The 25,693-nt window shown below is 43.8% G+C and overlaps 1 protein-coding gene across 4 annotated transcripts; it reads right to left on the reverse strand.

The window, feature by feature from the left end:
- Positions 1 to 196: 196 nt before the first annotated feature.
- LOC117902458 (probable phospholipid-transporting ATPase VD) lies at positions 197 to 25,496 on the reverse strand. Of its 4 annotated transcripts, XM_034813855.1 has the most exons (15): positions 25,370 to 25,496; positions 24,453 to 24,573; positions 17,371 to 18,587; positions 4,926 to 5,106; positions 4,680 to 4,859; positions 4,484 to 4,608; positions 3,342 to 4,424; positions 2,572 to 3,276; positions 2,343 to 2,510; positions 1,943 to 2,282; positions 1,693 to 1,878; positions 1,437 to 1,637; positions 1,188 to 1,375; positions 982 to 1,122; positions 757 to 805 (listed from the first exon to the last, which is right to left on the reverse strand). In XM_034813855.1, the coding sequence occupies exons 3-15, from the start codon at positions 18,363 to 18,365 to the stop codon at positions 757 to 759; spliced, it is 4,542 nt and encodes a 1,513-aa protein (XP_034669746.1). In that variant the 5' UTR covers positions 18,366 to 18,587; positions 24,453 to 24,573; positions 25,370 to 25,496. The 4 variants fall into 4 exon arrangements, with proteins under 4 accessions (XP_034669748.1, XP_034669747.1, XP_034669746.1 ...); XM_034813857.1 differs by lacking the exons at positions 24,453 to 24,573; positions 25,370 to 25,496 and having other exon boundaries at positions 197 to 805; positions 1,037 to 1,122; positions 17,371 to 18,365; XM_034813856.1 differs by lacking the exons at positions 24,453 to 24,573; positions 25,370 to 25,496 and having other exon boundaries at positions 197 to 805; positions 17,371 to 18,365.
- Between the last annotated feature and the right edge of the window lie 197 nt (positions 25,497 to 25,693).

Consider the following 25,693-nt stretch of genomic DNA (forward strand, 5'->3'; position numbering starts at 1 on the left):
ATATGTATATATACATAGGTAGGATAGGGTTGTTTGGGGTTTAAGGTATGTATTTGTATTGTATATATATACTGTATCTTATGCTTAGGTATATCCTTCTTCATGAGTGTAGAATCACAGCCTTTTCATCGAACTAAACTAGCATTTTGCAGCACTTAGTTCTGTTGTGTTTTTTGTTGAATTGTCAAGTATTTCCGTTGTGTGGGTGATATATGTATATACTATATAATATATGTATTAATTAGTTGCTAGTGGGGGGGGGGGGGGGGTGTGAAGTAATCATAATCATTGTAGTCATACAAACCTACAGTGCAGCAGTGTATTTTTTCTCAGTTTTGTTTAACAATAAGTAGCGGTTTTAGCCTTGGTTATAGATCGGGTTCTTATATACAAATAAATATATAAATTACGACATAGGGGGGGTGGGGTGTGCCATTGCTTTCCAGTTAACATTCCAACCAAGACTGCTGGTTATCTATTTGGGTCCTAAGTGTTTCCTTCCACAGAATCTATGCATTAGCTAAACAATCTAATTCAATTTGTTACTAAGTACTCGTACATTTTAGACTAATTGCTTTTAGGGGGGCGAGTGACAACTAATCTATGGGTCAACTAAGGGCGTAATTAACTAACATAACATTGTATTATTAATCGGTGTCGAAAGGCCACATATTTAGACTGAAAGCACACATGTGTTTTATTTGTTTGTAAGGTTTCTAGTTGCAGTGAAACGTAGGGAGGTGTTTTGGCGCTCGATCAGGTAATCGTTGTTATAATCTGATTCTTAGACCCATAATCGGTGATTCTGCAAGCAATAAAAACAGCATTTAGTTTCCACAAAAGTCTAATCAAAGGGGAATATCAAAGCAATGTACAAATAAAAAGACACAAAAGTATAAAAGAAACTCAGAAACGCAGCAAAAACAACTCAAGAGACGTGCAGGAAAAGGTATCAACTATTCATATTTTGTGCCTTTTTACCTATATATTGATGAGGCTGAGGTGGAGCGCGACCAAGTAACTAACAAACCCTCACCTCTGCTGCGCTCTCGCTTGCTGTGCAGTAGAACCTTGGTGCTGTCATCGGGGCACAACGAAATGCGCACCGTTGTCAATATAAGTCTGTAAAAGAAATAGCAAAATAAGTTAGAAGTTATACAGGTGGGGGACAATCTTTCTAGTCTTACCGTGGCAGCACAGCCACCACTGTCGATAGGAGGATCACCAGCCAGTGAACAGCGGAGGAGATGCACACAAAAATCACCCAATAGGTGGAGGGCAGGCCAAAGCAATTGACGCACCAATAGTTGTACACAAACGAGAAGAGGTAGAAGGAGGCCAGGCTAACCACAATGGATATGACATGCAGCACAGTCTACAAGGAAACAATGAAATAAATTAGCAAACAAATCATTAGTAGGGGAAGCACCACGTACCCAGGAACGTATTTCAATGCAACAGTGCACCAAATTGGCAAACAGACAGGAGGCTGTGATCGTTGTGCCAAACTCCCAGATGCCCACATCGCTCTCCGCATAGGCGCACAGCGCCACAAAGAAAATTACCAGACTCTGATAGAGTGCATCCAGTAATATCAACCAAAAGTCGTGAGGCCTGTAAGCAACGCCCAAGCGACCCTGAAAATACAACCAAAGTCAATCAAAGCTCAAGTTTAAGGCCTGTAAAACTTACATTCTTGTAGAGATATGGATTCTTGAGTAGCAAATCCTCGGGCACTCGCTTGTCGTAGACACCAATGGCCAGTGGCGGCAGTGAGGTGAATATCAGATTGTACAGCATCAAATACATTTGATCCATCATCACAGAGCCAGAGAAGCCGCAATACAATTGATACCAGAATATCAGGAACACAAAGGCCTGTAAAAGGAATCAAATCATAAGAAAACTAGGTTTCAACTGGCATAAATCGAGTATTTCATACCGCATTCTTGTAGAAGAAATAAAGTATCATGCGCGACAAACGATCGTAGCACCAATAGCCATGTGAGAGCAGCAGTCGCTCCAGGTAGCGAAAGCGAGAGAGCGTGAAATCGGCAGCCATTACCGCCTGCATGCCCTCCTGTCCAGAGATGCCAACACCCACATCGGCCATTTGTATCATGGACACATCATTCGCGCCATCTCCAATGGCCAATGTGCGCAGATTGAGCTCCTCCTTGACGACCTTAACCAGGTAGGCTTTTTGCAGTGGCGTGGAACGGCAGCAGAGCACAGAAGCGCAACGTTTGGCCAGTCGCAGGAATGGCAGAATCAATTTGGATCTGAAATAATATCAATTAAGTTATTAAATATTTTTGAGAGCTGCACAAAGTTTAACTTACTTTGGATCCAATACAAAAGTCAATGTTTTGCCATCCACTACCAAGGCGCGTGGCTTTCTGCGCAGCGTCTGGCTGTAGCCGATTGAGGATGTGGGTTTGGCATTCTCCATATCCGTCAGATAAAAATTGATAGCCGTCTCGGCTGCATCGCGGGAACGTGCTGTCAATCTGCATACAAATCAATACAATTAGTCACATATTTTGGGTAAGTCCCTTTCTATTTACTCACTTGATCAACTCCATTTGCTGTGTAAAAAGCTTGGCAGAATATGCTATATTTATGGCCGTCTCGGGCTTGTCGCCCGTCAGCACCCACACGGAGATGCCTGCCGCAAGCAGCGAGGCTATCGTCTCGGGCACACCGTCCTGCAGGCGATCCTCAATGCCCGTGGCACCCAGCAGAGTTAGATTGCTCTCCAGCTTTGCGAAGGAGTCGCGCAATCTGCGCTCGCGATTCTCCAGCGACATTTCAATCTCCTGATGCCGCGCCCACCAGTCCGTGTAGTCGGCCGAGTTCAGGGTGCGCTTGGCCATCACCAGAATGCGCAGACCTTCGCGCGCATAGCGATCCAGCTGCTGCTGGGTCTGCTCTCGCAGTATGCCCTCGGGGCTGTTGTGCGGACACGGCGAGAGGACGGGCATGATCGTGCTGTCCGCACCCTTGCAGTAGAGCACAATCTCCTGGGAACCCGTGCGACGAACCACAATCGACATGCACTTGCGACTCGAGTCAAAGGGCAGAATCTTGAGTATCTCATACTCGACGGTGGCCCTGGCCGTGGGCATGCTCACGAGGATGTGGTTCGGGCTGCGATTCAGCAGGCAGCAGTCATAGCTGTAGGCAGCGTTCACCAGAGCCAACTCATCCGGACTCTCGGCCTCGTACAGAGGACGACCATCGGCGGTTCTATAAATGTTCTCCGTTTTGGTTGAACTGAAAGTAAGAAAGGGAAACTGATGCCAAAATTCATTGATAAAAGTCTCGTTCGCTTCACTTACGTCATTTTCAGACGCTTCCCTTGCGTCTTGGCATTCAGGAAGGTCGCTATGCTCGTAATCTTCGAGTTAATGGCCGCCTTGGCCCTGCCCGTGGGCGAGATGCTGTTGGACAGCGCCTTGCTCTTCATGGGCGGCGATGGCGACTCCGACTCCGAGTTGGGCGACGATTCCGCCGAACTGCTGATGGGCGACAGCGTTGGCTGATGACTCTGTGCGGGCATTGCAAATATTAGATTGGGCGGTGGTGAAGGCGTCACGGAACGTGACTCTGCCAGCCGCATATAACGATCCACTGGGATGGATCCCGGCTGGTGCTGCTGGTGCTGTGGTTGTCCATTCAGTATGGTTGTCGTCGTCGTTGTGGTGGTCGTCGTGCTGCTAGCCAGCAGCTTTTGTCGCTGTTTGTTGTGGTTTAGGTTCGCCGGACTGCAGCCCGTCTGCTGCTGCTGCACTTCAATGATGCCGCTGGCATTCATCAGATCCCGATGCGGTGCCGCACTCACAATCACCGTGTTACATATCGCCAGCACCACGAGGAACTCTTGTATTCGCTGTGCGTGTGGCGTGAGATACGATCCTTGCGTGAGCAGCGCCATGTCATTCGTCAGCGTGTCATTGGGCACCAGTGGAGGAGCGGGAGCACCCGGCTTCGAGTACATCTTCTCTAGCTCCGAGGGCGGATGATTGTAGTCCGCACCATTGACGACGCAACGACGAAAGATCATCTTGTTCTCGGTGAGGGTACCCGTTTTGTCGGAGAATATGTGCTGGATTTGGCCGAGTTCCTCGGTGATGTTCATGGCACGACATTCGGTCTGCTTGTTGGTGTCCGCATCGTACAGATCAATGTTGTTGTGAATGTGAAAGACCTGCAGAATCTTGCACAGCTCGATGGTGACATACAGCGACAGCGGTATCATCACCTGCAGTATAATTATGTACGTCCAGAAGGTCCACATGCCCTCGAGATTGGCATTCACCTCGAAAGGCAGGTACGGGACGGGAAAATTTGTAAATGAACTCAGCCACATGGTGCAGCCGATGGCCCCAACAATGCACAAAATAAACAGTATTATCACACACCTAAAAAAAGTCGAACAATGAATATAAGGAGCAAAGATTCAGCTGGTTTATGCACTCACCATATCACATCAATATTCATTTGCTGTTCCACCTGGGAGCGCTTGTACCTTGGACCACTATTATTCAGCATTGACTTTGTTTCATGTCCCGCATAGACCACAATACCCTCGATATAGTCCGTATTCTATAAGGAAGTTTAAGACACAAAACATTAGAAGAGATTCTTTTGATTGTAATGCAAAGTGTATACCCTACCTTCAGTCTACTTTCTCTTAACAAAAGGCACTCGGTCGATATGGGCACACGCTCCCCAGTTGGATGTATTAAGGCCCCATGAAATCTATATAATTTTGTTGTCGGCGCATCCGCCTCCACGCGGCTAACAAATTTGCTAGGTACAAATATGCTCTGCCTCTCCTCAAAGCCACGTACAACCTGCGGGCAAAATGTATGTCATTTAGAATGTTATTTATCAGACAGACATAAGCCCGAATCACGTACCTCGCGACGCTTCAGATTCGTTTCGCCATCCAAATCGCAGGTGTCTATGTAGCATACCCCATGGGGGTCACTGCTGCGCAACAATAAAATATCTGCAGGCACTGTCTCATTGTTTGAGAGATGGACAATGTCGCCGACACGCAGGTCCTGCCATTTCACACGCTTGTAGCGCTCCGTCTCACTGGAAAGAGGATTACAAAATTGTTATTAATTATGAAGTGCCATTGAGCAAGAGGTTTTCACATTTAGTTAGAAGTTAGAAGTTAAAAGTTAAAAGCAGCCGCCAAACATTTGTCGAATTTCCCTTTCAAGTTTAAAACTCTGGCAAAAGTTTTGCCGCTTTAAATATTCAACTAATCAAACATGTAAAAGGCTCCCGAAATGTCAGTGGAGGATCCTTGAACATGAAAATGTCTTATACCGCATGTACATATGTATATGCACGTGACCATGTCCTTTGGGCTAATGTACTTCTAGTAAATAGTCGGACGAACAGAGATAATCCCCTCATGTAAGAGCCCATTTACAATATTCATGAATGTTTCGTCATAGCCATCCCCAGTGCTGCCCCATACAAGTCTCCAATTATTGTCAAATGAACACATTGATGGGCCACGCAATACAATTTACATGCGACCCCAGGATGGGGCAGGGCAGTGATCAGTAGGGGGAATATGCATAGTAGTTGTTAGGGAAAGTAGTCAGTAAGTGAGTTGAAAGGTAATGCGAGGGAGTTGCTGCCTCGACTGATGGACATTTGAGCAAACAGAGAGCGAAAAGCGTTCTCCACGCCACACAGAAACACACACATTTAATGTACGAAAGGGGGGCAGTAGTGGGTCTGGTCTGGTCTGGGTCTCGCATGTGGGTTGGTTATTAAAGTAACAACTAAATTGCTAAATAATAAGCCGCCGCTTTGCCCTCGACCTTGGCCGAAAGATGATGATGATGGACACAGCAGAAAGAGGAGTAGCAGTAGCGGCCTGCTGGAAATTTTATTCGCTTTCATTTTTATGATTTTTATAAAGTCGCTCTGGTTTGGGATATCCCTGGCTGGCAATGGCGTCATCTTTTTCTGCTTTACGCTGCTTAGATATTTATTAAAAAGAGTCAGCGAGTCCTGCGGTTGAGCAAGGACATGGCACACAATATTCCCATTTAATTCAAGTTCATTTAACCAGGCGAAAGCCAAATTGTTATGGTTGGAAAATGTGTAATTTTTCAAGACTCGCATGTCCCGAACTGCCTTTGCCCCCCATGTAATCTCATCCTCTGACCTTGCTGACCACACCCACTTCCCTTCCTCCCTTCTGGCACTCTCTCTGCGCTGTCACACTTTGCTGTTGTTGTGTTGTCAGTGTCATGTGGCATGTGGCGATGTCCTTGCATTGCTTTCGGCTCCAGATTGTTTGTGGAAAGTACCCTTTGGTTAGCAGCGGGTATATGCTGGTGTTTTGAGGGCACTCAAAGAAGTATTTTCCATGAAAAAGGAGTTGATAAAGAGGGGTAATTTTAGGACAGCTTTTGGATAGATTTTAGACAGCTTTTGGACCTCTTTTTGTGGTGCCCAACCCAAAGCCAGAGTCGCATATTCAGGTTCTCCCTTCCAAGGGTATCAAATATGTTGACCATCAATGGCTGCACTTTAGTTCCTGTTTTGCTGTTTGTTCTGTAGTGTTGTGACATGGCCTGACATTTGGCTGACAGACAGTCAGTCAGAGAGACAGACGGCCACAGCGGAGACAAAGTAATACACCTGCCATACTCCTGTCTCCTGTCTTCTGTGCTGTGCTGTCCTGTGCTGGCCTGCATTATTCCCTGGGAATGGGAGCATTCGGTGGTGAAAGCTTTTGCCATCATTTTAATTGGGTCATTAGCCAGATTGCAGCACATTCTAACGCAACACAGAGACTCTCCCCTGTTGTTCCTTCTCCACTTCCCCCTGGAGCTCTTGGGGTTCCATGTAATTATATTTGTTCAAGTTCGTTCTTGTTCTGGTCCTCTCTCTGTGTCTCTGTGGCTTGGCCCCACTCTTTGGTCTTGTCAGTTGCCTTTTGCTGGTCTCTTGATTGCATTTCTCTAATTGACTGTTTCTTTGTTAACATGGCCCCCAACAGGCAGACAGAAAGACAAACCAGACAGAGAGACAGATGGACAGATGGACAGACAATCGTTGTGCTCCACAGTGCATTCTCTCTGCCACAGTCACAGTCGCATTCGCAGTTGCTTCCATAATTGTAATCGTTTTTTCTTTTCCTTTACTTCATTATCTGCTGCACAAAATTTACTCGATAAGATACTACCTTGTACACCCCGTAACACCTGGTCTATATACTTATTGATTCCGTTTGTTGTGAAGTGGCTTATTCCTGTGATATGACGACATGCCCAGCCATCCATTCATTCCTCCCATAAACCTGTATTGTTCAGGCTTTTTATTATATCTACAATCTCCAATCGGAAGACTATAGATTTATTGGCACAAACAACACACAAAATGTTACTTTATTTCTGGGAACTGCTAAACGCCTAGCCCAATGATGTTTATATTTATTGTACGATAAATAATGAAGAAAACTTCACAATTGTACTTTTGATACTAAATGTAGTTGCTTATTGGATATAGAATTAATCTGTGGAACTTCTACCTGGAGTTCTAATTCCAAGGAAGGGTTGTGGCAGGAATATTTGCTTACTAATGGAAGGACTTTTCCCCTCTGCTTGGCACTTACTTTCTAGTTGCGAGAGCTCTTTAACTGAATTAGAATTTATTACATCTATAAATAAATAATCTCTAAATCATAAATCTTTTGCTGGTCATAAACCTCTTTAAATAAATTTGTATTTATGATATTTTCAGTCTTTAAGTTCTCTTGAATACTTTCTGCTGCTTGCATGTTCCTTTTTTTATTTATTTAAATATCTTTTATATTTACTTGAGTAGTTTTTTAACCGCTCCCTTCCTGCTCTCGCTTTCCTTCCCGCAACCTTTATTATTTTTTGCCATATTCCGTGTGTTTTTGTTTTTACTTTCACTGTAAGATTTTTAGGTCACGTGTTAGTCATACCCGCACACTGACCAGCGACCAGACACAGCCGGAGCCAGCTCCGCCAACGTTCATTAATCATATTCCCATACAAAAAAACTAAACAAAATGCGACAGCTAAAAGACCTTCAATACCCGGATCGAAACGAAACAGATCGGAACTCCATTTGTTTGTCTGGAAGTGTGCAATGAAGGTGACATCTGGTAATCATCAAATGAGCAATATTCAGAGTAGTTTTCAGCAGCATTCGAGAAGTGTCTGCCCCCTCTTGGGTGGGTGGTTTGCCAGGACCGAGGGATAATGCAATGTTTTGAAACTTTTGCTCATATTGTTGCATGTCATCCTCTAATTGAAGGGAGGGCCTGTCGCTGTTCCTCCCCCTCATCGCGATTCATATTTACAGCAAAGGCGTCCCAAGTTGTTGAATCTTTAATGAGGCCCGAGAGGTGGTGCCGGTGACGGTGCACAGTGGAGCAGTGGGGCACCAAGGGTGTAGGCAATTACCTCTCTGAGGGCGCACTCGGTGACTCGATTTATTAGGCGTTTTCGCAAAATGCAAAATTAATGCGAGTTTAACTCGACGATGGGCACGTTGATTGCTCGGTTATTTACTTTGACTCAACGAAGTAGCAGCAGCAGAAGTGGCAGCAAAAAAAGAAGAGCTGCCACGGCATAAAAGTGAAACTCACGCAAACTCCTCAACCCAATTTTCCCCCATTTCGATTCCAATTCAGAGTTTGGTTGTGAGTGACGCCTCCTTCTATGCCAAACCCCAATTCCAAACCCAATCCAAAGCCTATCCTGAGGCTTTGATGCGTGTGTCAGCGGCATTTAAAGGCAACTCCCACGTGCTGGTGCCTGGTGGCTGTTGTTGCCTCTGCAAGTGGCATTTAACACGTGTTTGCCCCTGTCAGACCCTGCCTGCCTGCTCTTCCCTACTCAAACGACTCCGATCTTGGCCTAAAGCATTATTAAATATATGCCTGCTGGTCTATCCATTGAATGGATCTCCATGGAGTTTCGCTGTCTCACTGCACTGTGAGCTTCTCTTTTGTCGTGTTTCAACTAATTGCTGAAGTGTACATTGTATCTAGATAATGCAGAGTGTGTATCTAGATAATAGAAATACTCGCAGTAATGCAGGTTGAGTAGGGATGGGGCTTTACCTATAGATAGAGGGGAATGAAGACTTTGATGGAGTTTCCTCTGTGATTCGCTCTTTAAATCTTTTAGCAAAGTTTTGCTGCCAGATAAGATACCAAAATTGCATTCTCCCTCTGTTAGATCTGTTGGTGGATATGTTTGTGTTGATTAAATGATGTAATCCTTATGTGGCCCCATCAATTGGGTCAAGGGGGCTCATGCGCGCTGATCTTTTTCTTAAAAGAATTGTGCTCAGTGTAGCATTGAACCATTTTGGTTCTTCCCATTTGATTATTTAGTGCTCTGCCCTCTCCGTCGTTCCCCATGCCACTGCACATGGAAATTTATGTGGCAAATGTGGGTCATGCATGTTATAGCCACTGGGGGGAGCAGGGAGACTAGTCGCAGGGAGCACGGAGCTGGGTAATTTACTTAAAGTTCGTTAAACGTGTGGCCAGAAGTTGCCCCAGAAGAAATGCGCATGACTTGCCCCTCGCACGAGTCAATAAAATGACCAAAAAAAAAAAAACATAATCAGTAATCGAGCGATTTCTGGCAGCTAACTGGAGTGAGTTAATAGAGGAAAAATTCGAGCCGACAAACCAACAAACCGCTAATATTCCCATGTTCATTCATTCATTTCCATTCTTGCATGTTCAAGGCAAGGTTCTCGTTATTTAAAAGGCATTTGTGAACATAGTCCCTGAGTAAACAATATGCGTGGGGCAGCGATAGAGACAGACAACACTCCAAAGTCCCTGTAGTCACCACGTACAGACAACAAATTAGTGGCCCAAAACCCTAAAACCCAACGAAGCATTAGGCCTCAGGTTGTGTAAACACATCAGAGACAACCACAACCAGTCCTCCCCCACTAAAACTATTCAGGCATAAATAATTCAACATTTAATAAGGCTCCATACCCCCACAACAGAAACAGAAGAACAGATAAAACCCCGAAAGATAAAGCGCACACACAGGGAGGTAGCTCCCAGGCTAGATCTACTCGTCCTCTGGGCACGTATGGGGTATACAACTGTGGGTTTGGGTAAATTAACACATATTTATTCGTTATGCCGCTGTCCTTCGTATTGTGTAGAGGTTTTTCACTCTCTTTCTCTCTCTCTCTCATTCTCTAATTGGTCTAATAGACATCCATAGACAGATGCAGGGAACGCAGGCGTAAGGGTACGGCTGCGGCTTTGGGGTAAAAGTTTCAGTGGACAAAGTCTACTCTTTGAAGGATTATTAATCACTCTGGCATATTGTTGTTTAAATAGTTATTAAGTGGGTGGACAGCTAAAACGATTTTGGTTGGAGGCTAAAGAGGTTAAGGCAGGTTTATGGAGAAAATTCAAACAGCTGCGGCATGAACGTCATTCGCATTCGCATCTAAAGCTAAATTGTTCTTCCAAGTGGAACAGACTTTCAAGGTAAATTTCATTAAAGAAAAAGCTCCCACCGACTCCCACACACACATCATTAGATTGAAGGTCTCGTCCTTGCAATGTCTATCAAGCTGTGCGCTGCTGTTCCTGCTGCTAATGCACTCAAAGGAAAGGCACACCCCAAAGGCAAAATGACGAAATGCCATTTCCTTAAGCAGAACGACGGATGGGGAAAAAGCAGTAGAGGTAGAGGGGAAGTGATAGAACAGTAAACAAACAGACCACGCAAGTGATTTTTATAATCAATTTTTAAAGTTTACTTTACCCACCCACCCACATGCAAGCAGGCCATAGAGAGAATCAGGGTGGAGGCGTGGCTCTAGATACGCCTCCAATAGATAGTTGGACAGAATGTGGGGAAGCTTCCAGTGGTGGTGGTTGGGTTACCTGTGTGTGCCCCTGTGTGCCCCTGTGTGCCTCTCTGTGCTTCATTAACTTGACTAAAAGCCATCGCGCATGAATCAATCATGTAAACATTATTAAGGAGAAACCAAAGGAGGAGGAGGTGGAGAAGTAGCAGTAGGAGGAGCTGTAGCTGTAGCTGCAAAGGAAGGCGTCGATTTGATTCGGTTCGATTCAATGGAGCACAAACTGCCGCTTGGACGGACAGTGTACTTACCGGGTATCTCCCAAATGAAAATGAAAAGACAGTTTGGTCATGTAATTAGCTTGTGGCACGCAACCATCGCCCTCTACTTCACTTTCCTCTCCGCGAATGAAGGTGGAAAATTGGCCCACATATGCCGCGACTGCTGCGTGGTCTGGTCTGTTGTGTCCATCGGCTGTTCATTTCGCTCAATTGCGTCTCTGAATTAATTATTAATAATACACTTTTCCCCCCACACACACACATTCAATGGAATGTTCGCCGCACGAGGGAACACACTCCACATACGACAATTATCACGGCTTGGGGCAGCAGACTTGTGGGAGGTGAGAAGGTCAATTATTGGGAAAGGCCACACACAAGCCACAAACTTTCTGTGGCATCGAGTTTATTTGTTCAAACCCATTCAACACAATGTGCCACTGACCAAAACAGAGTCTCTTCCTCCGTGTCTCATATTTCTCAGCGATTCGAGCTTGAACTCCGTCTGTCAGCCTGTCAGATGTGTCGATATTTTTGCTTTGGGGAGAAACAATTTGTGACTTGGAGGTAGATATTTGATATCTATCACGCACATATTTATCTAACAGATTCCTTACGCGTATCTCTACAAGAATTTGCACTCTGCCATTGCTCTACAAGTGGCAGGGCAAGACGCAGGCAAACGATAGGTAAAAAGATTCCAGCCTCCAATCTTCCATCTTCCATGCAAATAAGATACTCAATTTCCCAGTTGTGCTGTGTGTGGGAACAATCGCATTCTTTGTACAGCTGAATGCCAGACCAGACCACACAAAACAACCAAAGCCATTCAAATGATCTTCTGGGCGTTGATATTTGTTTCCTATTTCTAAAGAAATCCCTGAGAGCGCAAAAAGGCAAACACAAAAAGCAAACTAGTGCTCGTCGTTTATTTCAATTTATTTCTAAAGTGTGGCAATGAAAATATGAACATAGTAGAGTGGTTTTCATAGATAACCATTAGATGTGGGGTAGATAGTGTTTTCCAGTAATAATTTTGATTAAACTCCCAGAGTTTCCGCTATTAATATAACTATCCATCCTGCCACAGAGTTCTCTCTATTTAAAGAGGAATTTCCTGCCCTTCCAACTCTTTGAAATTCTTCCATTTTCTATACGTGATCTATTGAAAGTTATTTCTTCACTGATACAATTGCTAGAGATATTTGTGTCACTGGCATTCGCTGAAATGTTATCTCAAGTATGGCACACTCGCTGATGGGATTATCTTTTGGGTGAACAAACCCTGGCGATTGTTATATCCCAATGAATAGATAATGAATAACGCGATTCGATTTATTTCAACTTAATTATACATATATATTAATAGACGAGCCCATCGTTGACACCTATCAAACTTTACCTTTGTTTTACTTCACTTTTTGGAGCATGATTTATGGCCAAAAATGTTGAGGCATTACAGCGGGAATTATGTATTTTTGCCGTATAATTTGTGATGTTTTTCTATATTCAATATTCAATACGGAATTATGTATTTTTGGCGTATAATTTGTGATGTTTTTCTATATTTAATACGTCTTAATGTAAGCACCTTGAACCCCACAGAAATCGATGTCCATTGCACATAATATTTTCACATACTTATTGTATGTATATCCATTTTGCTCATTCGATTGGCCCTGGTAGCAACAGACAATCTAGCCTGAGCTATGGCTTTGCTTGAACCCAAACTCAAGACGCAAGTCAGTGACACTGCAAGACCAGGGCATAGATACACGACCAAGCCAAAGATACGGCCAACTCAGAGATACAACCACGCCACAGATGCGAGTGCGAGTACACAAGATATGAGCAGAGAGCAGTAAATCGAAAAACTTGACCAACAGCCGCAGCAGCAATTGCAGCATGGAGTATGAGTAGCCATGAAGCCATGGTGTTAATGGTCTTTGGGTTTGTTAACATGGCCATTAGATGGCTGGCAAATGGTTGGAGGGATCTGTAGCTGCAGATCAGGTTTAGGCCCCACCACAAAGTGGCGGTTCTTGCTAGACAAACGTCAGTCTCCTCAGACAGAGACGCAGACTGCGACTGAGACATCATCGAATGGAAGCCAAACGATGATTGCCAACCGGTTTGCTACGGGGAATGGAAAACCCGTTTGCTTTGTGAGTGCGTTTTCTGTATTTTAGCATTTTCAATGTCAGAGTTTGGAGAGGCAAACCTCCCCATTAAGAGGCTGCAAGAGCTGCTCCGCAAAACAATAAACATTAAACAGTAAACCATAATTTTAGCAGCCAAACATTAACCCACAAAAGCGTAGGAGTGAAAATCAGCGGGCACAAGAATAGATACGCCCCAGTAGAGCATAACTATCGGTATTTATCATCTATCTAACTGGTGCTAGAGCCACACACAGCAGCTACATTTCGGACATTCGAACATTTTACGGTTGCTTTTCAAGGTTAGTTCTCTCCGTCTCGTGCGCCACGAGTTGTTCTTCCCACAACCTTGAGGGGCAACCATATTTTATGCAAAAGAATCACACAGAGAAGCAGCAAAGTGGCTCCGCCCCACTGCCATGTCATTGCCACCTGAGGTTTGTCTCAGCTGCTGCTGGCGCAACACTTAACTGCGAATATATTCATGCAGTTTCGGTGAAAGTGCACACTTGACACAGCACCTGAGCTGAGAGCTACAACATCTGGTGCGACATAGCCTGCCACACGCCTACGCCTACGCATGGCAATGTTGTATAAGCCTACCTACCTGCCTTCATTTTACTTATAACTAAAGTTATTCCAAATAAATAAAGGAAAATGAGCGAAGGTGCGTGGCATTTCCCACCAAATAATGGTTAAAGGAAAAAGGTTGGGGCGTGTCGGAAATTGAATACGAAATGTCAGTGGGAGAGTCATTAATCATCCAATAGATAGTCCTTGGAGACCTATGCAATGTATAGCCACGTTTTTTTTGCCTCCAAAGGGAAGAAAGTCAAGTTCAAAGGCAACAGAAATTGAGTAATGGAAGTGCCATGCGAATGGCGAAAGTTTTGCAGAAAAAAATTCAAGAAAATGCTTAAAAAAGTGTGGCAAAAGTTTTCTTGTTGTTGTTCACAGTTTCCATACGTTTTCTGGCACGATTCTTGGATCCGTCAGCAGATACACTCGTACGTGTGGGTTACATAAGACCTTGCATAAGCTGGGTGATCGCACAATAAATGCAATTCTGTTCATGGAATTCCCTCACACAAATAGCGCCAGTGTGCTGTGACCTCGTCCCCGCCTAGTGATAAGACCCTCAGAAACCACAAAACGATTGGCAGACAAGCTTTCGAGTGAGGAAGTGGGGGGTGCGGCATTTTTTTCCAATGAATTTATTGCACTTTCCAAGCCATAGCGAGTCATGCCTTTTGCAGGGCATATCAATAAGAGTGCGGAGGAGCCGCAGTAATCAGTGGGAATTGACTTGATTCGATGCAATTGAGAGACAGAGACCCACAGTTAGGAGATACAGATTGAACACATAAGCAAAGAGTGGAGCTTGATGATGGGAAATGTCTTAGGGATTGATGTCTGCAATCTGCAATTTCTTATCAAAAACGCCATCTTTACATACAACTTTATATCCCTACTGTATTTGCAACTACTTTGAATCATCCAAAACATTCCTGGTTTAACCCTTTTTTTTCAAGATTAAAAAAAATCTTTTATTTGGCGCAGAAATATCTCTCTTGGGGGCAGTTCACAACTTCCTGTATGACTAATTTCCTTTTTCAATTTATTTGGGCACTAATTAAATTCGCAGACTCTTAACATATCAAACAATTTGTGGGTTCAATCAATCATTTAGCGCATCCAGAAACGATTCCAAATCCGATTTGCATGCAATTAACACAAACTTTAAAGGAAGAAAGAAATCTCTTAAATGTTGTTTTCTTTTTGTTATTTCTTTGGGCAGAACTTGTTGCCAAATAATGAAATATTTTGAGCTGTAACCTTGATCCAATAATTTAATTTGTTCGCCAAGTAAATGTCATTCGTAAACACAATATTTAGAGCTGAATAGCAATGGAAAGCCGCAAGTAATTCACATTTCCCAGTCGCAGTCTTATTTGCACTCGTGATTCATTTTTCTCGAGCATTGCCATAAAATTCATGATTTTCGATTTGTGGACAAAAATTGAATCGTGGGGAGGGTAGGGGCGAGGGCGAGGGCGAGGCGTCAGTTGGATGGTCAGGGCCGTTAAACTGGAAACTTTTGCTCCACTCCACAGTGGAATGGATGGAGGCCTGTACTCCAATCCACTCTGAACGCTGGCCAGAAGTTCGAGCTGTGAGTCAGCAGTGGATAGTCATGGCTCCTCTCTTGCTGACTGCCATGTTTGGTAGCCCCTCTCTGTATCTCTCTCGCTCTTGCGTATGCGTGTCATTTGCATTTATTTGCATGTAACTTGTGGCTTTTCGCTGCATGGGAGGGGTGTCTGGATGGGAAGGACGGACAGTGGCAGAGATGGTACAGTGGAACACCATGAAGCAGAGCTCATAATCAGCAAAATTTCACACCTTTCTCTCCCACTAACACTAGTGCCTAGCAATCCCACACTTTTCCTCCTCAATTAGTTCCATTTCTAATCCGATTTTACCCACTGTGCCAGACCCAGGCATTTCATGGACTACTTGACAACAACAACAAGAACAGACAGAAGCGACAAAAATCTCTACAGCAACAGCAACAACAACAATAGCAACAAAATCACTATGGTTTTGGTTTTATGACAATTGTGCAAAAGGGCGTAAAAGAGAATAGGGAAATGCAAATATAATTAGCAACAACAATGTATACACGAGAGTACGGGATACGAGGCACTCGTAAGTTCATTGGTCAGGTGAGCGAGGCACACGGCACACACGAGACAACACAGAGAAAGAGAGAGAGTGATGGCGAGGGGAACGTAAGAGAGAGAGAGATTAACGGCAGGGGAACGAGACAAGAGTAAAACAAAACTGTTTATTTTAGAAGGTACATGAAATAAAAGGTATTCCAAATGCAACTATGCACACACCAAAGATGACTGCTACACTTCACCTTCTCCCGCAATCTACCTTGTTTTCCGTGTTGATTTTGCTGCTTGGTTAGCGGCTTGTTCTACTGCAAAACGGAAAACAATTGGATACCAGGAGGCACGGCACAGATCCCAAGAGGTAAGAGTGGTTGGAAATGTGAAGCATGGTGCCGGGGCAGGGACAGGGACAGGGACAGGGGACACGGTAAGTACACGTGCAATGCAAGTAAATTGTCACTTGGTTTGGGAAAGTCTGACAAACGGAATCGCTGCCTCGCTTGATGGCTCCAACGAGCAGGGCATGCGGGAGGGCAAAAGAGTGTCAAAGTATGCGTCAACGACGCTCAAATGTGGGACAACCCCACCACAAGAGAGAAGAGGGGAGAAGAGAGCCAAGCAGAGGAGCAGAAGAAATCACAAAGAAGAGGCAGAGAGGCAAAGACAGTTAGGGAAAGTTTACAGACAGAAAGAATTGCTGCTATTTGATGTACCCTTTACAGAGGGGTATGATAGCTATGAATATAAAGCCCAAAAGGAAGTCTTGGAAGACCAATAAAATAATAATAATAGCAATAAGCCCCCATAAAAGAAGAACCTATCACACATTTTCCACAGGGTATCCAGGGTATTTTGTACGAGGGTATCCATAAATTCACATCCTCAAAAGCTACCCTTCCTCTGCTTTTGTATTTGCTTAGCTTTTGGCTGTTTATCGATTTCTAGATCACGTTTTAAAATACACAGAAAACAACACACAAATTGGGTTCAACAAATCATGCAGACAGACGGCGGCCCAAAAATTAGCATGAGGAGCAACCAGTGGTCGAAATGGGGATTCCAGACCAAAGACCCCCCAGACACTCACTCAGCACATTCAGAGCACTCAGAGCACACCAGCCAAACTGTCTCTCGTTAACATCTGTCTAGCCGGAGGGCACGAAATGTGGAAATTGGTCAACAAGAGTTAAGTTCTTTGATGGCTTTTGGCACTGGCTTACATATCTAACCAAACAGTTGGGGAAAAGTTTAGTTTAGCCAACGGGAAATTGACAAATTATGGAGAAAAATAAGGGCAAGATTGCTCTTCCTGTCTAACAATTTGTCCGGGAACTGATTCTGGTTTTAGAAGTTGAATCAATAGAATAAATCACTCACCCATCGTACACCCGACATGTGGTGTTGTTTATCCGCTTATCGGAGGCTCTTCTCCGACGATCCTCGAACAAATCCTTGACCGCTGTCACGCCCAGCACAAAGAGCACCGGGATCATGGCCACCTCCTTGCCAAAAGCATTGATTGCCGGCACCCAGTTGAGTAGGACGATGAAGATAAAGTACAGATTGGCCACGCGATGGAACTGCTCCAGCAGATTCTTGGGAATGAACGAGAGGAGGGTGTACTTGGTGGTGCGTATTTTGTTGCCCACAAACTGCCCGTTGGGATGCTCCCGCTTGGGCGTCTTGGGTGGCACGGTGTGATTGGGCACCACCATGCGGTAGCTGCGCTCCTCAAACTTGTCGCCGGTGCTGTAGTTGCAGAGTGTCAGCCGCTTCCACCACGGTGGCGCCTCAGTGCGTCGCAGCGTGTAGATGGACTCGGAGCGTGACGCCTGGCGGGAGTGACCGCGTCCTCCCGTCGCCGAGGTGGGCGCCGAGGGCTCGCGCACCGCCTCCTCCTTGTGTCCCGGCGGCAGGATAAAGTCTGTCTTGGAGCCAACGCGACTGTGGCCCCGACCCGAGGGCGCGGCACTGCCCGGCGGCGAGTCCGTGATCTGCCCCTGCGAGAACGCTCGCTGGTGGCCCTTCATCGCGGACTTGATGGGCCGCCCATTGGCCCCGACAATGGCGCCGCCGCCGTGGCTAACGGATCGCGCATGGCCGCGTGATGGTCCCGCAGGATTGGCCACCGGCATGCCGGGTACGCTACCTATCAGCGGATTCCCGCCCGGAAACACATAGGTGCGCTCCGGTTCGCCAGCAGCTCCCCCCACAGCTATACCGCCCGCTCCAGCGGTGGCTGTCATCATCAGTGTGTTGCCGTGGGTGGTGCCGGGGATGTGACCCTCGCCGGCAAGATTGGGCGGGGCCGAGCGCTGCTGCTGGACAACTAGAAACTTTCGCCGCAAGTCTTCGGTGTTCGCTGAAGGCATCTTCGCAGGCCACAACCATCAGGTTACCTTCTGTGGACCGTGGGATATGTGTGTGTGTTTGTGGTGTGTGGGTTCTGGCTGTTGTCTGATGGCTTCCAGAGGTACTCCTTTCTAGCAGCACCTGGGCTCCAGCATGGGACTGTGCCTCATCGCTGGCACGACGACGAGTGATGCCTCATCTGTTGCACGACTGCCATAACGTGGGGGTGGGAGGGGAGAGATCTGAAAGTTGAAGATGGAAACACAACAATTACATTTCAGGCAATAAAAAATACAGCAAATCGCGGGGCTAATTGCTGCTGCTGCTGCTGCTGCTGCTGCTGGGAGTTTATCGAACTCCGGGCGGAGGCATTCATCCACCGAAACAAAACATTAAAATGGATAAGCAAACTACAGAAACAACAGCAAAAGCACACCAACAATAATCCAAAAATACAGAAAAATGAAACGCTAAAAATGAATAAAAAACTTAAAGCTCGCCCTTGATTCGGGGTTTCCGATAAGCCAAGCGAATGTGTGGATGGGGAAACAGAGGCGTCGTGGAACACGAATTGCCCCCAAGGTCATGCGTAAACGCGGGTGGGCGCTACTCCTAAAATCTCTCGACTTTGTGGGCTTCAGAGCCATTGTCGCGCACTGCCAAAAAGTTCAAGGCTGCCCTCCAAATGACAACAAACAGATTAAACTTTGATTTTTAAGTTGACAGACGGACAAAAAGCGCTTCCTATTCCCCTGTCCAAAAAATCTATCTATAAGTCCACTAATATATGCGCAAAACCCATAACTGGGTTCATGGCAAACCATTCAAGCATTTATAATTCGAGAGAACATTCAACTCTTGGGAGAAACAGTAGCCAGGCATTCATTCATTCATTCTTGAAAAGTTTCCACAGCATTCAAATGTTTTTTTTCTACATTAATTTTCATGTACTACAATTGTGAAGGGAGAATGGAAGGGTGGTGGTGCGGCTTGAGAAGCAGATCAATGAACGCCCTCTAACAGAACTGTTGTAAAAGTTCTACAATCTCTGGTTAAAGAATATCTTTAATGCCAAAAAGGAGTTATTTTGAGTCTTAAAGCTCCACAAATATTCGGAGAATTTTTTTCGCCTTTCTAAGCCCCCAAAACGTGTCAACAGAATTGTTATTTCCATTATTTTCGGTGTCGCATCAATTTTTATTGAATTTAAGTGCTCAAAAAAAGCGTAAAACATTCCCCCATTCCTTTTCTACGCTCTTAATTAAATGAAAACAAATGAAATTCTACTTGTTTTTTTCGTGTCTCAATTTGTATTTAATTAAGTTTTTCATTGAATGATGAACTAATTTGGTAAGTAATTCCGTATTGCCCATTTATGTATGTACATATATAGCCAGTATATATGGCATATACATATATATTTATGTATGTGCATTTTGAGGTTTCTTCTATACATATATTCTATGTATGCCTTGAACAAAAAAAATCTTCATATGAAAGCTAAAAATGAATTTGGCACACGACCGAATTGTGCCTCAATTTTCTGCCTCTTCTAGTTTTTTTTTTCGTTCGTTTTGAATGAGATCTAAATGGGTAAAACATTTTAGACCCAATCATAAATCAAGCGGAAAAATGTATATAGCGTAAGAGTGTACATAAACTTTCTATTAAACGAATGAAACATGAACATTTGGTTGGCCATTAAGTCATTTCATTGGTTCTTTGACTCTCGTCTCGTCATCGACATGGCTAAGAACCATTAAAGCCGTCGTCTCCCCTCCCCTCTGCTGCGCGCAAACAAAACACAACTTTTACCCTCCGCTACAACTACGACCGTCTGGCTGGGCACTTTTGTTTTTCCTTTCTTGCTGCTTTTATTTTTTTACGAGCTCCAGAGGAACAAACAACTTTCAAGTGGCCAAAAACTTGATTTATTTTGGCCAGGCCCAATGGTTGAAAGACCCCCAAGAAGGCGGCCGGACTGCCCAGATAAGTTCACTTTTGTTTCGTCTAATTAGTGGAAACCACACCACATACGCGAATGCCCTTGCTCCCAGTGGGCATGACGAGTTCTAACAGATGGTTAGCTATGGATGGGCTGTACAAAGTTCCCATTAGCGAACAGACACTGCACTTTTATTTGACTCTTTTTTTTGCCAAGGGTATCTAAGACTTCGCTATCTTTCCGATTCTTCTCTGTATTTGTGGCTTGTGCTCTTCTGAATTGCCCTCATTGCGGTATCGTCGATACTCGGAGGCGCAGCAGCAAAATTGAAATTATTTTTAGCCACGCACATGCGAAATACTCGTAATCCGAAAAAAGATAAACATTTCCAGCGGTGGGCCAAGCCCAAATCCGGCAATGATTATCGGGCCAGAAGAGCGCAAAAAACGCAAGGAGAGCGCTGGCCAAAGACTTTAATACAAATAAAAATAAAGTTAATTGCATTTGTCAAGCCAGATGTAATTCAGAGATAGATAGTCCCCACATCTCCTGCTCATGTTTTGTCGTTTGTTATTGAACGGTTGAGAAAACTAATTGGAAAACCAATTTGTCGAGGTGGAAAAACTCAGGCAAGTCTCGAGCTCGATGAACTCACAGCCTTACACATCAATATTTAAAATTCACTTTGGTCATATTTTTCATTCGATTGAACAATCAGTGGCTCCAATCGAATGGCCGCGACCTTGCATTGAAAACGCATTTATGGTCAGGCCAATTATAAAGTATATATAAAATAATGCATAATTAAATTTAAGCACCAGGCAAAGTGTTATTAAAATTCACCAAAGTATTTATTTTTAATATAATAATAGTTGAGAGTGCATTTGAAACCAGTTAACAATAGGAGGCTTGAACCAGCATCAAATTATGATTATTTATAGGTTTTGCAAGCTACGACTCGTCTCTATGGATTGTACCCATCTGCATAAATATTATTTGGGATGGAAAAAATGCAGAAAAACAGGTTTCTTAAATAAATATTTAATTTTCGTTGCTTTGTTCCATCTGTTCAAAGGCGATTTCGCACTGAAAACTGTTTACAAATTATTCTTTCAATTGGCAGCTATTTCAAAATAGATATTTATTTAATGAACAATTCCCATCCATACATATTTACATACATACACCCATATATCCATTGCAGGGAGCACTAACCGATAAACATAAAATTTTGCCTAAAATTTCGCAGCTTTTAGGATTTATTTGAATTACGTTTTAGCCAGAGCTCCCATTTCCCTTTTGTCTGCCATCAAAATTAACTGAATGTTTAAGTGCACTTATCGGGGAAGGCTCAAAGCACATAATTCCATAATTGATATTGCAGTCTGAGGCGATGAGTAATTACCGCACGATATCGACACAAAATTATATAGCGGGGGCGACAATTGTAGCTCTACACCATTCCGCTTTGATTGGTGGGGTAACGTAACCCAATTTAAATCACTTCGTGACAAATTGCAAACAAAACTCTCTATATACGATATTCTCAGTCATTTTCCGTATGCTAATTCCGTTGGTTAGCTGCTCCGTTGGTTAATTAAGGCACAAGGCAGAGTGAATTTGAATCTGAACAATGGCAGTTGGAAATTTACGATGCTTTGGCATTTTGACATGGGAAAACTTCCGACTTCCATGGGAATAAATGAATATTCGCGGCAACAAGGCAAGTTTTCAGGGCAGAAAACTGGCCAAAAGCAGAAGCAGCAGATGGAGGCAAGAAGGCAAGAAAAAGTTTCACAACTAATTAGAAACTGTTGACTGGTTGACGGGGGCGCCGACACTCCCGACGACACTGCCTTCGTCGACGCTTCTGTGGGTTGCTATCTATTCAATTACATCGAGAAACGTCACCAGCGCCGACTAAGACCGGGCGGGAAGAGGGGCACAAGAGATGGCCTCGTGGCAAAACAAAATTTAAAGTCAGAAAAGCAAAAAAAAACAAAAAACCGGAAAAAATTGTGAAGAATTCCTTCTGCTGAAGGAATTCCACTCCTTCTTGGTGTGGAAAAACTCACGAGCAAATCGCGATACACTCACGCCACCATCTCTATCTCTCGGTCGGCTGATTGAAGCTTTGACCCACCAGCAGAAATTACCATATTAATGTATTCAATTATTCGCATTCCATCTTAATTTGCCGCAGTACCAGGGGATCGATGGACTGTCAATTCACGACGAGCACAAACTAGCACTACCGAGTACCCAGAGTGGAGTAATAAAAACAATAGACTTTTTCTGCCATACAAGTCATTAAAGTTAATGGCAAAACAATTGTTGGCGGGGGCAGAGAACGATAAAGCGAGTTTGTTTTCTCTTTAAATATTTAATTTCAAATATGATTAGAGCTCTGCACATGAGCTACATTTTTATCAAAATTAACTTTAATGTTGGATTTTTTAACTGAATTTATCACTCACAGGAAACATACGAAATATACACCAAAATGTGCACTAAATTTTAAATTGGTTGGCAGATTTTGTGTGCAATCCAAAAATCCAACAGAAACAAAAAAACAGCTACCAGTGTACAAAACTCTGCTGAACAACCAAATAAAACGCCAAAGTGCAAATCATATCAATGTGATAGCGTAGGAAAGGGGTGGACTCCCCATATTGAGCGATAACCCAACGCCAATCAAATTTATAAAAGAGACTTCTTTATGGACTCTATCCCGGCGAAGCCACAACGTAGGAGAACTCAAATCGGCCATAGAACCATGAAAACGCAATGTGGAAACAATTAAGTTAGGCCTCCCGATGTGTTTGGTGGGGTAGCCAAAAACCCTATACAGAGTATATCCGCGATGGATCGCAACAATCGTTTACGGAAAGTGTACAAAGGTACTACGTGGGTACCATATAATATATGGTAACATAACGCAATGAATGCCCCATACGTGTAAGAGTAGTGCAGGTTCCACGACAGCTGTCGGTGATAAGAAAACAACAGAGAGCCACGCGTGAGTACCGCCTGGCCACGTACGCCCAGATACAGATACAATGGGCATTCTACACAGAATTTGCTTATCAAGAGACACGCTGGAGGAACGAGCAACCGTTAATGTGTAGGCACTTCTCGTAAAAACTGGAAAACCCAGATGGAAGATTTATTATTAATTTACTTCTCCTGTTTGTTTTGCAATCAAGAAATTTGGTGGGGTAGCCCCTGTTTGGGGCTGATAAGTCAAGTGGGCGGTTGCTAAATTTCAGTCATAAAAATTAAACAAATTCAAAGCAGTATATTAGTGGCCGTTAAACTGTAAAAAAACGCAAGGCAGATAAATCCGGCAGCTTCTGTTTTCATTGCATTGCGAATCGGAGAGTCAATTGTCTGAAAGCTCTACCATAACGGTACCTGGAGCAAAGTAAGTGAGCATTAGAGCGAGAGAGAGAGCGAGGGATTGAAAACAAAGTAACAGTTAATAGTTTCTTGAGCAGCTGTCCATCTCCCTCTCACTCTGCAACTACAATTAGTAAAGCAACTAGCTTTGAGCTCAATTGAGATGAAGCGAGAGAGAGAAGAGGCACTCGCACAGTGGTTGGCATGGCCATAAAAACGCACACACTTTTGGAAAAGGGTTCAAATGTTACGAGGGCCATGTGGAATTAGAGCTAAACCGTCAGCATGTGTGTATGGGTACGTTAATTATGTGAAGGGTATGGCTCTCTGATCTAAAACGTAACTCAGGTAAGTGCATGCTCAATAGCTGTTACGAAAATGATTCCTGGTTTTCAGCTTCCCCAAAGTGTGCCTTGCCTGCCCATTGTATCAAAAGTATCAAATGCAATGCAGCAGCAGCAGTCTCTTCTGCGGATCCGACTGGCAATTGCTTATATTAAATGCCGGTGCAAGTGAGAGCGAGAGAAAAAGAGGATCACGATCGGTGTGACAGAGGGAGAGCGCTAGCGAGACGAAGGCAGGTAAAAAACCAGTCGTTAGGGGGTGGCAGGGGGGACACTCTGGCCGGCCTGGCCTGGCCTGGTCTGCAACGCTCAACTGGTTCTTAGCAGCTAACTTGTTTTTTCTGTAGATTGTTTGCCGTCTGAGGTTTTTATTTGCTAATTTTATTTGCTATTTTATATGGTAACGGGCCAAAACGTACCTTAATCCAAACCAAATTATTGACTCTTTCTGCGATCCACTTGTGTATTATTGTGTTGTATTTCCAAATAAATTTCTCGTTGCGCGCCTTTTTTAGGTTTATTTAATTTATATTTATTTTGCTATTTTTGGAGAAAGAAAAGAGAGGAATTTTGAGCGGATGCTGCGACACCATGGCAACAGAATCAGCACCATATGCTGCATCTCGCTCTTGGCAACTTATGATAACCGAGGTCAGGCAGGAGGAAGGAGCAAGGGAGATGGAACATCGATGCAATTTCGTAACTGGATTTTTACGATTCCTCCTTTGAATTGGGAGACGCGTGGGGGGAATTTGTTTTAGTACACGTTTTTAGTTGCTGCACCACGCACAAACACACTCTAACAGCCACACAGACACATACATTAGCACGGAAATCAAGAAACAATACAAGAATAACCAAGCGCAAGACCAAGACAGCAAGTACAATAACAAAAACCACACACGCTAGACTGTAACAGCAACCAAAATCAGCCGCTCACTTTTTTTCGTCGTTCATTTCTTTGCGGGAATCCGAATTATTTTTGTTGTAACTTTTGCCACGAATTTAGTAGTGGCCGTCGCTAAGAATTTCAATACAAATATTATGGCCTGGCCTCAATAGCATTTTCACTTCTTCACACACACTTACACACAAAACACGGAACAGTTGTTGTTAGGGGGGTATTATAAATGAAAACATTCAAATATTACATTGCAGCGGGGGAATTTTCCCTTATTATTGGATTGCAGATATTGCAGATGTTATGTTTTGGCTTTCACACGAAATTCCCGACGAAACAAAGAAACAACAAAACAAACGACGACAAAGAGCGTAACAACCAAAGGAATTTTTCAACAGAAACCGCACTACGGTAACAATTTTTTTGTAATCTTACAGAAAAAACATTGAACTGAGGGATGTCTGTGGAATAAACGAAACCACTTTTCTGAATTGTTTAAAGCGCCGCCAACCGCCAACTTTAGTTTCCGTTGTTTTATTGACGAATTGAAGAATTGACGAATTGAAGAATTGACGAACAGTGTGACCGCGGAAATATCGATCAAATATACCTCCACACTCTCAAAAATATACCAAAACATACCTTTCATTGTAAAAATATACCGAAGTCTTGAATCAAATCCTCGATTTTTATGTTCTATTTTATATTACGAGCTTGCAAAGACTTTTAGCCCTGAAAAAATAATAAATCCAGATTGAA

This window comes from Drosophila subobscura, chromosome U (assembly GCF_008121235.1).
Source record: "Drosophila subobscura isolate 14011-0131.10 chromosome U, UCBerk_Dsub_1.0, whole genome shotgun sequence".
Lineage (NCBI taxonomy): Eukaryota > Metazoa > Arthropoda > Insecta > Diptera > Drosophilidae > Drosophila > Drosophila subobscura.